The sequence below is a fragment of the Emys orbicularis genome, chromosome 7 (genome assembly GCF_028017835.1).
Source record: "Emys orbicularis isolate rEmyOrb1 chromosome 7, rEmyOrb1.hap1, whole genome shotgun sequence".
Taxonomy (NCBI): Eukaryota; Metazoa; Chordata; order Testudines; family Emydidae; genus Emys; species Emys orbicularis.
Window position 1 is genome coordinate 9,350,362 of NC_088689.1, and position 17,559 is coordinate 9,367,920.

General features: G+C 39.8%; 1 protein-coding gene across 1 annotated transcript in view; it reads left to right on the top strand.

The window, feature by feature from the left end:
- Window positions 1-335: 335 nt before the first annotated feature.
- The window catches only part of RBM20 (RNA binding motif protein 20), a 159,860-nt gene continuing 142,636 nt past the window's right edge, over window positions 336-17,559 (top strand). The window contains exon 1 of the mRNA XM_065408586.1: window positions 336-472. Coding sequence (XP_065264658.1) covers window positions 336-472 — 137 coding nt within the window. The remainder of the gene's footprint in view (window positions 473-17,559) is intronic.

Sequence of the window (17,559 nt, forward strand, 5' to 3'; positions counted from 1 at the left end):
GGGTCCCGGCTCACTGCGCCCCCCCAGCAGCCAGGGTCTCCCGGGTGCGGGGGGGCTGCTCCTCCCATTGGCTCCGCTGTGCCAGGCCTCGTCATAAATGCTGCTCCCCAGGGTTGTGTTTCGTGTCGTCACACCCCCACCGGCCGCCCCCCATAGGGCCGCCGCAGCCTCCTAGCCGGCCGGGGGGTGGCTCCCGCTCCGGGCTCCCGTGGGCCGGGCTGTCCAGCCCCCAGGCTTTGCTCCCTCCCTCCTCTCCCCCCCCCCCCCCCGGCTGGCTCCGAGGCGCGCTCCGCGGTGCCCCATCGCTCCAGGGGGCTGGGGGAGGCTCTGGCTGAATGGTCCCCGCTGCCACCATGAACCAGGCCCCGGCCCCCAGCGGCTCTGAACAGCCCGACCGAGATGCCCGCAACGCGGCCCCCGGCCACCCGGCCTCCAGCAGAGGGATGCAGCCGCTGCCCCAACTCATCCAAAAGTAAGAGGCGCGCTAGTGACTCCCAGGCTTGGAGCCGGAGCGGGGTCAAACTTCGCCCTTGTTCCTGGGCAGCTCCTGCTCCCCTTCCCCTTCCCCGCTGTGCCGACGGGGTCACACTGGCAGTGCAGCGCACGGGGGTCTGTGGGCAAAATCTCCCTCCCCGATTAATTGATCTTTCTAGCCGGGTGGCTTTGGCAGGTCAGGAGCCTGCAAATCCTTAAGGATCCGTTAGCTAAGGGATTTAAACGGCTCTCGCTGTTTTCCACTCTCCTAATTTAGGTACCAGCAGGAAGCAAATTTCACCCTGTTGGCCCTAGGCAGAGCCCCAGGACAAACTAGGGTAAATTCTGTTCCTCTGATTTACAGACAGTCATCCCTACAAGGATCAGCACCGGTTTAACAGCCAGGTTGAGTTTCCTTTTAACCAGGGGCTCAACCATGTTCAGAGTACTTATTGGGTCCCTTATAATCCATTTCACTTCATGGTAGATTGTAGTTGGACGCTTCTGAAAAGTTTTTGCTTTTGTGGCGGCGGCTGTTTGTTGTTGCGTTCAGCACAATTCATAAACAAAGAAGTTGTTTTCGCATGAGTTGGCTGCAAATGTGATAGTCATCAGGCCTACAATGAGCGGAGTCAGTATTGTGCCGGTACACAGAAGACGTACGAATAGTTAGGAAAACTTACCAGTCCCATGCATAAAAGACTCTCCCTCGCCCTTATCAGTGTAATAATGGTAATAAAAAACCTTACGATATTTTACTTTTTTACTCTCTTACTCAAAAGGGGAAGAAATACCCTGACACATACAGTTGCTTAAGAGTGATAACTATTTTCTGTTGGGTTAAACCAGAGGGTTAAAGACTAACTAAATGCATTTTAATTAGTACATGAAATATGAATACTATATAAAAACTGATACTGTACTGATATAAGATAATTGCATGTTCTCTATCTAATTTTTGTTTGTTTGCTTTGGTCATAGCTTTATGTTAAAAAAAAATCTGGACTTGTATTTTGGCAGAAAAAAATACACTAGTAAATATCGATTTGGGAGCTGTTAGATTAGTCCCCTCTTGTTTTAAGATCTGCTGTTTGCTTTGTTGATTAGAAAAGAGGTTGAGCGTTAAGCATTAGCATATGTTAAAAAATACATTTTGACACAATGGTCCAGGCCACAACAGGTATTAAGTTCTTGTGTTCAGTTGTCAAGTAAATCTCTGGTATGGTCAAACAAAGTCTGATGCATTGTAAAGTAATACTAGCTTACTAGTTAAACTTGGTATTTGTAGAACTTTATCAGTAAGTGAACATATTTTCTTTAAATATTACTATATGGCCAAGATTAAGTCTACAGAGCAAACACTCTCAACCTCCTTCCCCAACATATTCAACAGAACAACGTTTATTATAAACAGAACATATGGAACATTATTTTAGATTGAACATCTGTGTATTTAATTGAATTTTAAAATGTGTATGAAAGCAGACTCTCCAAGATGTCTCTTTACTTTGTGGTACTAAAAGTTGACAGTGTTTTCTTAAGCAGGCAGCATAATTTAATAAATGAAACTTTCCCATGTTTGGTATATGTGTTAAGGCCAATTATTCTTATAGAAACTGAACTTCAGTTTGAAATATTAGTGTGTATAATATACAGAAACATAGTAATTATATAATATTAGTATCATATAGTTCTGCTGGGTAACTGAAGAGCTACTATATACATAAATTGTAATCCTGCTACAAGCCACTTAAATCTGTTCCTAAACCATCACAAAGTCTGTCTGAACTTTTAAATGACAGTCTCTAAAGATGACCCTAATATCTTATTGTTTATCAAGATTTTATATGGCACATAACACAAAAGTTAGCTAGGTGAAGACGTCAAGGTGTTTCATGACCATCCTTTTGGTTTTTGTTTAAAACATTCTTAATAATCATCACATTTTTGATAATCGTTTCTGACGGCAAATTCTGGGTAAAAATTGAAATGTGAGTCTCCCTTCAAGTCTATCTTTAAGAAGACAATTTAAAGAACGTGGTGTGCGTCAACTGTTCTGTATCATGGCAGCATGGCATAAAATGGCAAATGTCGAACATCTCTATCTAAGGCACTGCAACTTGATCGCGTTATTTTGTAACTGTGCTCCATAATTTAATCTGTGCTTCCATGTTTACATTATAGTTAGTGCACTCCCACATGAAGTATATTAAGTAGGAAAAAATGGCAAATTATATTTTGTTGCATGAGGAATATTTGGAAATTAATTTTATAAACCGAATATTTGAGTCACATGTTGGTTATTTAAGATAACAAATATAATGGTACGTCTTAAAAATGCTGTATCAAATTAGCTTTTTAATGTAAATTAAATGAACTGTAAATTAGGACAGATATTATGATCCTCAAAACAAGATGCCTTAAAACAAGGAAATGGTCATTTGTTATTCTTTGCAGGAAAGAGAATTGCTGATTCATAACTAGAAAAGTTCACTGCTTATAGGAATTTTTCTTTTCCTCAGACGAGTTCTGCATTTCATGGTTGCCTTTTTAAAACATTTGCTTGACTTTTGTTTTTATTTTCCAATCCGCAGTAAAAAAAATAGCTTTCTAGATTAGCTGCTAATTTTCTAGTTAGCCTAATGCAGACTATAATTTATTTTTATTACTGTTTTTTGTGGGCTGTTTCCATTTTGTTACTTGTATTTATTAGATTTATTTTTTTAAGTGCTCTGGCTCTCCTGGCCCCTATAAAAGTGTTAGAAGTTATTGCAGGCTTTAGTGAAATAAAGATGGGATTATTGAAAATATTTTAAAATAACACTTTACAAGAGTAACTTGGTAACCATTTACAATAAACAATCTGATAGGCAATTTTGAGTAAAATTAATAGAACTGGAGATTTGATACTTTGACACAAAGTATCTTTGTTAAACTCTTGCAATATGAACATAATAAACTAAGTATCAGAGGGGTAGCCCTGTTAGTCTGGATCTGTAAAAAGCAACAAAGAGACCTGTGGCACCTTATAGACTAACAGATGTATTGAAGCATAAGCTTTCGTGGGTGAATACATGTTGCGTCTGACGAAGTGGGTGTTCACCCACGAAAGCTTATGCTTCAATACATCTGTTAGTCTATAAGGTGCCACAGGTCTCTTTGTTGCATAATAAACTAACTTTCTTATTTCCAAGGATTTTTAAAAATGGTTCTCCATCTTAAATTTATAATATTTTCATAAAATGAAATTAAGGTATTTCAGGTTTCTTGCTGATCCTAGACTGACTAATGAAATAAGATACATAGTACTGTAGAGTATGCTGTCTACACTCGGGTGTATAATTCTATGTTCTGAAAACATCATTGGTCTTGACTAATAAAGAGCCTGAAAAGAGATTTATAGAAAGCTTAAAATTGCAAACATAAGCATGATTTAGTTAGTTGCATTGGGAAATGACTTTTTATTCCATGGAAATAAAATTTGGCTTTGAGGTCAACGCCATCGGATTATGAGATCAGTGTTGTAGGGGGAATGTATCGTGAACTGATATTATTTTGAAGATTAATTTAAAAAATGCATATATTTGTATATAAAATAAACCAGATAGCTAAGGAAAGGAAACAAGGAAAATTCTAATATTAGTAGCAATTATTAATGATTATTATTTTATTGTATTCTGTTTCTACTGTGGTAGTGCCTAAGGACCACAAACAGAGATTAATTGCCAATTATGCTAGGGAGTGTACAAACAAATAAATATTAGAAACCTGTAAAATACCTAAAATAGCTATTCTATAATAATGTTAAGGAGCTGTTTGAACTTCTTTATTCTTTTTTGCTAGAAAAGTTCACTTTTACAAAACACGTTTTATATTTTAGATGTTGCACCACACAGTGCAAAATCAATTTTTAGCCCGTGGTTCAGTGTTGTTCTGTATCACCTGCTCTTAGGTTGAGTGGGAATGCTTAAGAATCAAGAAGAAGCAAAAACTTGTACTGGTAAATCTTTGGCTTCCAAGATGCATGGTTCACTGGTGTGTAATAGAACAACTAGCTAGAAATAACTTTGAGAAAAGACTGATTAGCGTTATTACCTTAAATATAAAGAGACTTCATGAAATGCAGGTTGAATTCTGTATTAAAAACCTTAGTTAAAAAAAGCTGTGAGTAAATACACAGTTGAGGGCATTAATTGTAATTGAATGCATTGCAAATTTTAAATGATTAGTTGCACACTTGCAGTGTTAATAATTTGTCCTGGATATAATAATATCTAGCAAAAATGGCGCGGTTTTGTAGCCTCCGGTAGATCCCGACACAGGCTCATTGCATCTGTTTTGCAACCTAAGACATCTAAAATAATGAGACAAAAACAAAGCAAATATTTCTTTCTAAGGGAAATTGTTACCTCACTGTCATGTTTTGAACGTTTTGGAAGGAAGATGAAATTTCCAACATCTGTGCCTAAGTACTCATCAGTTTTAGGGATACATATGTTGGTGTTGAAAATTTTCAGAATTCCTTCCTTTACTCCCTACATCTTAAATAAGGAATCTAGTTGGGAGAAAAACAAGCACTGAAGGAAAACATACTGTGGGATGAATGTGTATATTCAAAGACCTGGAAGATCCAAGAGCAGCTTCCTTGCCTTATATCCTAAAATAGCTCTTGTTCCCAAATTAGGAAAAGGATACATCTAATTAATCTGTTTTTAGCTGTTATTTTAAAAATTAAATGTTAGCATCAAGTTTTCATATTGCTTACTGGGGTTTTTTTTGTTTGTTTTTAGTTTTTTTGCTGATAAGTGTAATTTTTTTCAACTATAGGACTCTTTGGACTCACATGAGAGATAAAATATTAGATATACGCCATTATATCCATTAGTCATGGCAAATAGCTTTTTACATATAGTGCATGCATAGCTGCTATTTAACAATGGTACTTTAGGAGAAAAATTGTTTTTATTGTCTTTGTTCTTATAGATCTAGGCTTTCCATATTTATATGCAGATTTAAATGACAGTTTAAAAAAAAGGAGTTAATCTGATTCTTTACATTTCTCTTTTCCCCTACCTAACAAAACCAACACAGTGTAGTTAATGCCAATTATAACAATGTGATCTTCTTTGCTTTTTCTCTCAGCCCCAAATGAAAAAAAATTACCGTAGCCTTCTTCACCAGGAAATCTTAACACAAAATTGGAAAGGAAATATAAAAACTAGATCAAGCAAAACTGGCATTGTGGTGTTAAGCAGAGCTTTACTAAACTACATCACCCTAGTCCTCCCATCCGCTGTTTGTATGTTGTCTTTTTATATTCTGCAGGACTATGAAGTGCCTAGTGCCTTTCTGGTACTATATAAACAACGAGTCCCTTCTCAGACAATGCCTAGTATTCAATTCAGGACTCAAAATGTGGATCACAAATTAAGTGCAAAATGAAAAAACTATTTAAAGCTTCACTTCAATTTGAAATCTGTTTTTTGTATTAAAAAAAAATGAGTTAAAAGTCGTTTCAGGCACTATCGGTGCCCTGGAGTCCACCTGTCAGTGCTTGTGGCTTAGTTATAACTTCCTATTGAAAATATTTTTCTCTCCCCTGTGACTGTGTGGATTACTGTACATGGGAAACAGTGAAATTGACTATACATGAGGTGCTGTCAAATGCACAGAGTAAGCAAACTGAAAAATAGAGATTTCTTTTTCTCTACTCTAGTCAATTTAAGTGTTACTGCCAATAGTAGATAAAATATTTTCAGGCATAAAGTGTGATTTTTTTTTTAAGTTGATGGCATTATTTTAATAATATAACTGTCTGAAACCAGGACTACAGAATCTTTTTTTAAATTCAGGAATTTTCCTGTGGGCTACATAATAAAACTGAACAAAGTTTTGTCCTGGGATGAGCTCAATAGGTTTTAGGACTTGAGGAGGGAGGATTGAGGTGGAGACAGAAGTGGGACACCAAGCAGAACTATGCTTTTTAATAAGCATGAAAAAATCCCCCTGTGCACAAATATCCCATTGAATCTAACTTTTATGATTAGTTATGGTCATTATCCAATTTTGGATGACCCTGCAAATATGAAACTTGTGTGGAAGATTTTAATGGAGAAAATGCGGCTGAGCTGCAGCTGGCCTGGATAGCAGACAGTGCCCATGGTTACAGTGCCAGAGACTTCAGTGGAAAGTGAAATGAATCTGTGCTTCAGGAGCAGGATAAGGAAATAAGCAAAGTAATTGGTGGTTTATGGAACACAACACATGGGAGTGGATTCCTTCTTACTGTTACTAAATTGAGTGGATCTAGTTCTTTTTTATTGGAAATTCAATACTACTGTTCCCATCAGTGAGGAGGCTGGGAAATGTTTGCCTTCGTTAAGCAGTCAGCTCTCGCTACAGGCATTGTGAATGCAAATGCTCAAAGCAGTAGATATGTATAAGCTTGCATATTGACGCTACCGCTAAACGACTATACTGCATTCTTATCTTTGTTCTTTCCTGTATTAAGAGCCAATGTGTGTGTGGACAAATTCAGCCTTGATTCAGTATTGCAAAGAATCCTTTCTAAGGAATTGTCAAAACAATAATTAGAAGTAGTTACTTTAAAGAAAATTAACATTACACTTTGTATGTATACAGGACTACACAGATGTGTTTTGGGAGAGGAATAAATGGAGGCATTATTTGCAACAATCACTATACTGGACTGAAACATTTTATGCACTTTGCAAATATTACCTTGATTTTTTTTATCCTAACGAATTCTTTCCATCTGTTTTCCAGCTAGACGTTTTGTTATGCTCTCCCGTCCCCCTGAGTATATATCCCTTGCTTTCGTCCCCCTCATTCTTTGTAACATTTTGTACTTGATTTTAGGACACAGTTGATCTAGCCTCTGCCCCTGCTTTCTTTATATCACACTAATGACCTATCAATGGGAAACTGTCACTTTATGCTGTGGTTAAAAACTAGCAATCCTGCCCCCTTGTATTGTGGAAACTTTTAATATCTTGTTTGTTCTGGCATCAAGCACAGTCTATTTCACAAATTCCTCCTGCCTGTTATTAGAACAAATGCGAATTATACGCATTTTGCATCATACTGCGGGAAACAGCTTAATGCTTTTGTAGTGTATTATTTGATTAGGGGGTAGATGTAACTATAATGTACAGAGGCTATTATTTCATGGCAGACTTATTGCATAGAGAAGTTTAGACTATATGCAGACCATTAGATTAAAAGTGATTTTTATCTTTAAACACCTATTAAGGAGACCACATCCATTTATCGCTTATAGTCAAAAGATTTCAAAGGGGCCAACTTTGTCATTTAGTTTTCCTTCATAAGCATATTGTTAGGCCAACTAGGTTGACAATGACAGGGCCGGCTCTGGCTTTTTTGCCGCCCCAGGCAAAAAAGCCTCCGGCCGCCCCCCCCCCCCCGCGGGAGGGGGGCGGAGCCGGGGGGGGCGGCGAGCCCCGGCGGGGGCTCCGCTCTCCCGACGGGGGGAGGGCGGCCGGAGCCCCGGGGCGAGGGCGGCGAGCCCCGGCGGGGGCTCGGCTCTCCCCCCGGCGGCCGGGGGGAGGGCGCCGGGGGGGAGGGCGGCCGGAGCCCTGGGAAGAGGGCGGCGAGCCCCGGCGGGGGCTCGGCTCTCCCCCCCGGCGGCCAGAGCGCAGGGGGCAGGGCGGCGAGAGGGCGGCGAGCCCCGGCTGGGGCTCGGCTCTTCCCCCCCCCCCCCCGCGGCCAGAGCGCAGGGCGGGGCTCGCCGCTCTCCCCCCGGCAGCCGGGGGGAGGGCGCGGGGGGGAGGGCGGCGAGCCCGGCTGTGGCCCCGCTCTCCCCGGCGGCCCGAGCGCCGCGCCGCCCCCCTCCAGGTGCCGCCCCAAGCACCAGCTTGGTTGCCTGGTGCCTGGAGCCGGCCCTGGACAATGACCCTGGGCCCAATGTATAGTGATATTACATGGACATATAAATTGCAGCATAACTGGCATTCTTTCTGAATGTGCCACAAAACGGTGCTCCAGAATCTAAGCTATAATTTACACAAATAAAAACTTCTCGCCCTTATGGGTGGTTGTGAGGATAGCCACTAAAATGTAAAAGCTTGCAGGGATGTCTGCCTGAGTCTGCAGACAGCTTGCATCTGCAGCTCTAGGAGGAGTGAAAGGTTGACTTTCATCAGTGTGGTGTTAACTCTGCAGCCTATTGATAATTGAAATGGTGATACGAGTAACTATTTCACTGCTGATCCTTTTTAATAGATATACCCAGATTACGTACTCCTTCCTCAGTTTAGGATGTCCTGCATATACTGGGAATGAGTGAAGTGGGATGTGAGAAGAGGAATTTTAACCCTCTTTTCCCCCCAACTCTGATTGCATTCTAGATGCCCAAAACCCCAGCTGTTGCCTACCTAGTTGTCAAAACCTCCAGCTTCTCCCCAAGATACCTACATTGCAGCTTTTTGTTTTCAATACAAAAAATGTGCAGCATATTGAAACTTTGGTAGCAGTGTAAAATATCCTGAATATAACATCACCAAGGATTACTGGTTTTGATTCTACTGAACAGTGGGGAGGCATGTTGTGATGGGGTGTGGGATTCAGGGGCAGATCTACTTAATTCAAGACCAATATGTCTTCTAGGACATAGGGCCTTGATAATGAGTATGCATTTTCTCTTAATGTTTGTATCGTATTTTGGGGAATACTGAACTACTTACAAGTCTAAGTACAATGAGAAACTTGGCAGTTTAGTCTTCCTTTATTGAGCTAATAAATCGCCTCTTCTTTCCCCCCCCCCCCCCCCCCCGTGTGGGTTTTTGTATGTCTTACATGTAAGAGCACCAGTAACCTGAGAAAACAACAGAATCTATTTTCCACACTAAGAAGCATTATTTACAGGCAACTGTATCTACTTAAAGGTAGTGTTCTTTAGGGGAAAGTGCATTGAAGTCATTTTCTCATTCAGTAATACTTATATGATTCGTTATACTGACTATTTGTAAATGGACTGTTCTTTGTTGTTGTTGTGAGACCATTACATTTTAAAAACATCACTTTTGTTTTTAAATCTGTGAGCGTGCATATCAAATAAATACAGTATATTTCTTTAATACTATGCAGGATACTGCATACTCTTTCTCCCTACTGCCCATTCTCCTTGGAAGTAAACTGAGTGCTGACAACTTATAGTATAGAGCAATTGTTTGAGAAATTCCCTCCATTATCCATAAATTAAACATGAGTAGCCTTATTCTCACAACTACGTACTCGGCCTACTCAACATGAATGACGATGTTAGAGGCCAATTCAGAAATATTTTCTAAAAATGCATTTTCCCAACATAAGTTTGTTGGTGTTAAAGATTACACATATCTCAGACTGGGGCTGAAGTCGTGAGAGGGTTTCTTTCGTCTCCTAAAACAGCAGAGAAATATTAGTAAAAGAGGCAGCATATTTCTCAGCTCTTGATTTCTCTTACCTACCTAAACTCTTCCATTAACACATCTGAAAATTCACACCATAGCTATCCATGTACTGTGAGCCATCCATTTGTGCTCTACTCTTTCGCCACCCAGGCACTTGGTTCATTCTTTCAAGGTCAGCCACCCTCCTGCCAGCCAGTAACTGAGCATCATGCTCTCTCCTCTGTTTACAACTTCATTTAAGGTCATTACTTTACGTTGCAGTTTACGTTACTGTCTTTTGGACAGGCCCACCCTGCTGCTGATGTCCATTGCTGGCTGTTCTTGAAATGTGTCATGAGGCTAAACATTTTAGGAAGCCATGTAGTTAACCTCTTCTATTAAGTTTGAACTGCTTACTTTATGTCCGTGATTTTTTCCCCTTGATGTTAATGATCATGTCCTGGCAAGGAGTTTTTTTCAAATATTCACTACTGAACCATGGCTGCATGTTTTCCCCATGGCTCACTAAGATGGGTTTTAGTAGCCCTGTTGGCATAATGGACAAAGAAGTTTGTAGACAGAACAGATTAAAAAAAAAATTCTATAGCTCTTGATTCAAAGTCAATAGTGATTAAAAACTATACACTTTCAGTTGATAGCCTAATCTTTGGACTGGTAGACAATTTGAACATATTGTATTTCGTCACCTCTGTATACTTAATGTGCCAAATATGTACCTATTTCATATTTAATAATAAAAGCGGAGGTAAAGAGGGGAACTTCTACAAACCATAGAACAGTATATCTTCAATAAACTGAACTTTGTTCCAGAAGACTATTCATCATTATTGTCCAAGCTAAATTTCTATTTAGAGAATAAAATGGACTGAACTTGTTTGAAAGTAAAATAGAATAATTTTACTCTTTGTATTTCGTTTTATGGTTGCATTTTAGATGTCCCAAGTATGAGTTTATGCAGAATAAAACAACAGCTTTCTTGTTATTTACATATTCCTGCCTTATGTGGACAGTCCAACTTTATTTCCTCTTTGGATATAGTATACCGACTATAGTATACAGACTATGAGCCTGATCTTGCAAAGCCTTATTCACACACATGAGGGTTACTTATGGGCTCCGATCCTCTCAGCAATCCTCACAAAGCACCCTGAATATTACCATTAAGCTTTCCCTCTGAAGGCACTGGAGCTGTGGTACAAAAACACTTAAATACAATAATAATTAATAACAAAGACTTGATAAATATACAATAGAGGCCAAAGAAAGAAAGAAACATCTAAACCATGTACCATCCTATTTTAAAGGGGCATGGTATCTGGGAGGAGATTCTACACCGGGTCCAACATTAATTAAAATAGAAATCTATACAATGTTGTCTTCGAAACAGGTGAGGGATGGGCTGAGACAGGTGTCCAGTCTCGATAAACTGCCACACCCCAAGGTTCTCCACATTAAGGATGATAGCTATCTGACTGCAGACATAAAAATAAGCAATTACAGAATTTAAAACTTCTCACTTGATCCGTTGTCATGCTATTATACCTATAACTCAGCTATGCATTAGAAAGCAAATACTGTTGGTAACACTGCACAATTTTATCATAAATCTTGCATTTTTGTGGTGTTTTGCTTAAAACCTCAGCTCCTGAGAATGTCAGGTTTCTTTTTTTTGGGGGGGGGGGGGGAAAGTAAGTTGTTGGTCCTCATGGTTGTAGTGCGAACAAAGTGTGAACCCTACAGATTAAAAAACCAGAAGGCAAATAAAAACGCAACCTTTATTTTTGAAAACCTCATGATTTTAAGCATATCTCATGTTTTTTTGCGGTCTAATTCATGACTTTTGAATACTTGGAGTTAGCAGAAGGTAAAGCTGTGGCAGTTTGAATTGATGAGGTTTCAAAAACTGGAGTGGAATGTTGATCATTTAATGAAGATTTGTTGCTGTGTGAGATCATTAAAAAAATTCTTCTCCAATTCATTCTGCATGAAGGAAGTGTCCCTCTGAATGACACATGTCAGGACCATACAATTCCCTCTACGCCTCTCAAGCACCATGGTAGGGGCTACATGGGCAGACTGCATGGGGTCTCCGCTCAGACGCCATATAGGCCAGCGTGGAGTTGACTGGGGACAGTCCAGGAGGGAGGACATAAGGTCCCTGCTTACACAGAGCCAGTGATCCAAAAGCCCCATTTGGGGGGAGAGGAAGGATGACAGCTATTATAGGATGGAATAGCTGGGAACAGAGGCCACACTGACTATGGAAATTTATTTATTAACTGAAAACAAGAACAACCTTTTAATGATTTGAGAACCATCCAGCTGTGCACTCAATTAGCCTCTGAAACCAAACACTCCTGTTACTGTTTCTCTTCTCCTCCTCCTCCTCCTGTTCCTTTTGATTACTCGCTACACCCACTTGTTGCATCTTGTGTTAAAATAGATTGTAAGATCTTTGGGGCAGGTACTGTCTGTTACTGTGCATGTGTGCAACGCCTAATCCCATGGGGCTCTGACCCTAACTGGGGGCTCTGGCTACTACTGCAATGCAAAACCTACCTGTGGGGTTGGAGGCTGAGTTGCAAAATTCACATTGTCATGTGACGACAGTAGAGAACAAAGAGCTGCTTTCTTCAAAAACCAAAGAAGGAACTCCATTATAATAAGGAAAAACCATTTTCTCCTTTAAAGCTAATGTATCCTCTGCTTTGTTGTACAGCTTTTGACTGGCTCCCTGCTACAGATGTAAAGAAACCTTGTACCTGTCCTCATGTATGAACAGTTGTTTACTAAGGCTTTTAACAGGTAGGGCTAAGACTTCACCCATATTGCTTATTGACTTAATAGTAGTCAGTGTAAGAGATTTCCCCCCCCCATGTGTTTTAATTTAACACCTCTCTTATTTGTAGAGTTGAAAACAAAAGTTTTTGCTTTACCATTTCTTCAAGTTAAAGCACTATTAATTCAGAGTTGGTAACAATGTCACAAGGCTGAGTATTTGATTGGCAAGTTTTAGCTTTGAGTAAATTTTCACAGCTGATCTACAAATCCCTGATGGACCATTAGATGCTTGACAGTAGTGCTGGCAGGCACCACTATAATAATTGTAGTTTAAAGTTTGTTATATTTAGCGTTCTCAGCTTTAGTGGGAAGTCTGATGTGGCTGACCACTGTTAGAGATATCTCATTACAAATATACCACTACATTATCTGCATATCTTTTGCCAGTCAATTTTAAATTGGAAGTTGCTGTCCATACCAAACTGTTGAATGGCAATTTTGACCCATATTGACTCGCAGTGGGCAAGGTATGGGATGTCAGAGTATCCAATTAGTGACAAATGGACCCCAGTTCTCAAGTTTCCATAGAGAATTGCAGCACATCACCTCCCACTTCCCACCTTCTCCCCGACAATACACACACACGATGGCTGAGAGAGTTATTTAGTCAGGGAAAAGTTTCTTAAAGTTAAATGTGATGAAGATCCACATCTGGTCCAGTTAGACTGAGACGTTATTTTAAACGGCAAATACTGAGGTAAACTTATTTATCTGCAGCAAAGTTGGCAAGTATACAGGTGACCACTAAACTCTAAGAGGAGGACTGGCATCCTAGCACAGGTGCCAATAGGCAGATCAACAGGCACTTCCAGCAAGACTTCAGTTACTTTTATTGTTTGTGATTTGTATTACCGTAGCACCTTGGAGCCCTAGTCATGGACCAGGATCTTCTTGTGCCAGGCGCTGTACAAACATAGAACAAAAGCAATGGTAGATTTGCAAATGCGAGTGGAAGGCTGGTAAATGAAACAAGCCTTTTAGTATGATAGACATTGAAAACCACTGCTCAGATCGACATCAGTACACCAACGCAGCTGGAAACAGACAAGTTACTACTAGTATAGGAGTGGCTATGACGTTGCCTGTATCAAACTTCTGAGAACACCCCAGGTAAATTAGGGGCCTGATTCAGGGTCTAGTGAAGTCAGTGGAAAGACTCCCTTTGACTATATTGGCCTTTGGATCATGAGCTACTGGTTCCAGAAGCCTGGGCAGACTCAGAATGAGCTGAGTGCTCAGGCAGTGAATAAAAAGTGCTGTGCTTTCTCTCCTGACAAATCTTGAGTGAACGTTATACTTGCCATTTGATGTAATCTGGTGCACTTCCTTGTGGGAGTGAGCGGTGATTGCTCAGTAGTATAGGGGAAGGGGTAGGAAGGTGATCGCTGCCATAGGTAAGGAATATTTCCTCCCTTCCCTCTTTGGGTTTGGACAAAGAGAAATTAAATGTAATGCAAAATGATTTTTGACTGACTATATCCAAATTTAGAACATAAGAACAGCCATACTGGGTTAGACCAAGGGTCCATCTAGCCCAGTATCCTGTCTTCTGAATCCCTTCAGCCTTTTCTACGGAAGCTAAATCAGTAAATCCTTTTCTGTATTTCATTATACATGAAGACAATTTTAAAGGCAATATCTAAACTATCTATCAACGGGGCAGGAAGAAGGAAAAATGGTCTCTGGTATTAACTCAGGCAACTTTGAAATTTTTGATTTGGAAAAAAATTGTCCAGTGATGAATTCACATTAAAATTTATATATTAAGAGAACCTGAAATTGTGTCTCTAATGGTCCTGCTGCAATGTAAATAAAAAGCCTGTGTGATGCAGTCAGCCATGATAAAATGCGCATTGAAAGTGTTCTCTTGGTGGAGGGACAGAAAAAGTCAGTTTAAAATGTTTCCTTGCTAGGAAGCATCTTTGGTTGATAGACATCCATTATAAACGAAATAGGATCAGTCCTTGCTTTCAAGTGGCTTTGCATTCCATTTGTGGCAGTGAGCTCTCCAGTAGAACTTCCCGCTCTTGTGGCAGAAACGTGATGCTAAGGGTGTCTGAGCCAGTTAGGATATCAGACACTTAAACTAGATAAATCTTTAAGAGAAACAGTTTTAAAGGAAACAAAACTAATTGCTTTCGTATGAACTACGCCGACACATGAAACCATGCCGATGGCAGAAAGAAAGAAGACATCCCCAAGCTCATACATTTTTTTTATGGGACAATGATTTGCAAAACAATAGAAACTTTGTAGTGTTGTACAGAAATGAGGTAGGACTCTAGCAAATATATCAGCCAAAAAACAGTATTAGAATAAGAAAATGATGTGAAGAAGATGGATATGAGCAAATACAGCTGTCGAAATCTGGAAAAAGTATAAAGCGACAAGAGCTCTCCATTTCTTCCCTGAGGGTTGAAGGAGTGGGAAGCAAGTGAATACGGGCCAGCTTGCAAACCCCTTGGTGAGCAGTTACTCACTGAGATAGTGAGACTCCTCATGGAGTGACAGGATTACTCACTGAGTAAGTGCTCACCAGCTTGAGTAAGGGGTTTACAATCTGGCACTAAATGGCAACAGTGGGTCCAAGTGGTCCCATTGACTTGGATGCCAGAACTTGCTTGAGGATAGAGTTTATAGGATCTGGCTTGATACGAGTCCCTGCTTAAGAAAAGAATTGTATTAGGAAAAATGAATCTTAAATAATTTATTTTGATGATTATCTTGCCCTAAATTACCAGTGGGGGAAGGCTATCAGAGAGGGCAATGGATGAAGTAATGAGTCCATCAGCTTTTTATGGCTATGGGAAACCCTAGGTATCATACAGAAATTAAATCAAGCCAGTGTTTTCTTTTGGGTTTTTTCCTCATGTCCACAGGTGCCATCTTTTTTTTTGCTGGTCGGTGCTCCTCTCTGCCCTGCCCCTCTGTTCGAGCAGCAGGTGAGGCCTCAGGAGGAAGAAGCTGAGTAGGGGCGAGGCCTCAGGGTGGAGCATGGGTGGAGCAGGGGGCAGGGCCACGGTCTGGGTGCCGGGGCTCACAAAAAATTAATTCAACCCTGCGGGTGCTGCGCACCCCCCTTTTTTTTTTTTTTTGGTGTGTGCTTGAGCCCCAGAACACCCACGGAGTTGGCTCCTATGCTCACATCATTAAGTGTTTTCTGGCTTAAGGGTTTTCTTTTCCTCCTATTGTTTAGAATTAGACTAAAACTATTTTTTCCCCCAGATAAAAATGGAGGGAATTGGTTGTATCTTTATGGGAGGCTAATCAAAATCTCACAATTTAAATAATGAGTGAGACAGTCTGCAATAAGTAAAATGCACCCATATCCTATTCAGTCAGGCATAGGTAATTTGGAAGAGAATGCAACATGCTCACAGCATTCGCAACATGACAGTTTCATGCATCATTGGATGTGAATGCAATACCAATGTTTGTTCCTGAAACCTCCCAGTCTATTGATGGGGAAATGTTCTTTTCCTCAAAATAGGTGAAGAGGTCATTTTTTTTTACTTGGTTTTGTTAGAAATTGATATATGGTTCAGTGAAAAACCGAAAAAAAAGATTTGCCCTTGTCCCATGCAATGTTAACCTTTCAGCAGCCTATAGTATCTGAAAGTTCTCTGACTGGTTTGTGTGCCTTTGAGCTTGAGTGGCCCAAGGAAGTAAACCAGAACTTTTTCCTGCTTCAAAGGGTGTACGGATTTAACTGGGACTACAGCAGTTTATTAATAGAACCTGCTGCATTTCCTTCATACAAAAATACAAAGAGCGCTTTGCTGAGAAAAATTTTTGCTGCGCCTCTCTGTCTTTATGGCTCGCTCATCACCCAGCTAAAATTAAAAAGTGAAGTCAGGCTGTTCTTGCACTCTATTTTTAAATTGTTTTAGCATATGAATGTGAGTGTGAAATCTTTCTTTAGGCCTCCGTTAACTCAATTACCCACTTATTCAAAACATTCTCGTCTCAAATTACTGGATTATAACTGCGTTAACATGTTCTGTGTACATGCTGGAAAGTATGACTCTCAAGGTAACATGCTTTTCTTTAGCTACCTGTATTTATTTTATTTGTTTGTTTGCTCAGTTTGTAGTTATATAATCACTAACCAGTGATAAGAGACATCACAGAAAAGCCAGTGTCTTTAAAATCTGCCTTGATCTTCAAGAATCCTAGTGAATAGAAATAAAAAAGATTATCTATACAATTCCTCCTCTCCTAGGAAGCATTACAGCTAAGGCTGGATGAAAACCCCTCTCTCCCCACCCCCAATTCTTTTTCAAGTGACAAATTTTCATTTTAAATTATTCATGGGAAATTTTCAGATGGGAACAAAATTTTCATTTCATTTAATTAGAATTGAAATTTTTATTTTGATTTGGATTAAAATGTTTGTTCCATTTTTGGTTTACAAAAACTGGAAAAAAACATTTTAAATTTTTGGATCTTTGTTTTTCACCTTTGTATCTTTTTCTTTTTGCCACTCAATTGAATAGAATGAAACGTTTCTAGGCTTTATTTTTTTTTTCACCTTTTTCCTTTATTTCACTCTAATTTTTCAACTTTAGAAAAGTTGCAAGTGACAAAAGGGAAAATGAAACACTGTAACTTTCCCACCCTGTAACTTTACATTTTGTTCTTAACCTTTTGAAAAGTTAGAGAGCAGCAAAATTAGGGTTATTTTTCCTTTTGTCACTCTTCAGAGCTTTTCCATCTTTAGAAAAGTTACAAAATTAGAGAGTAGAAAAGAGAAAAAAGAAAAAAAAAAAGTGTGTGTGTGTGGGGGAAATAAGGGGAAAAACCCAACAAGCTT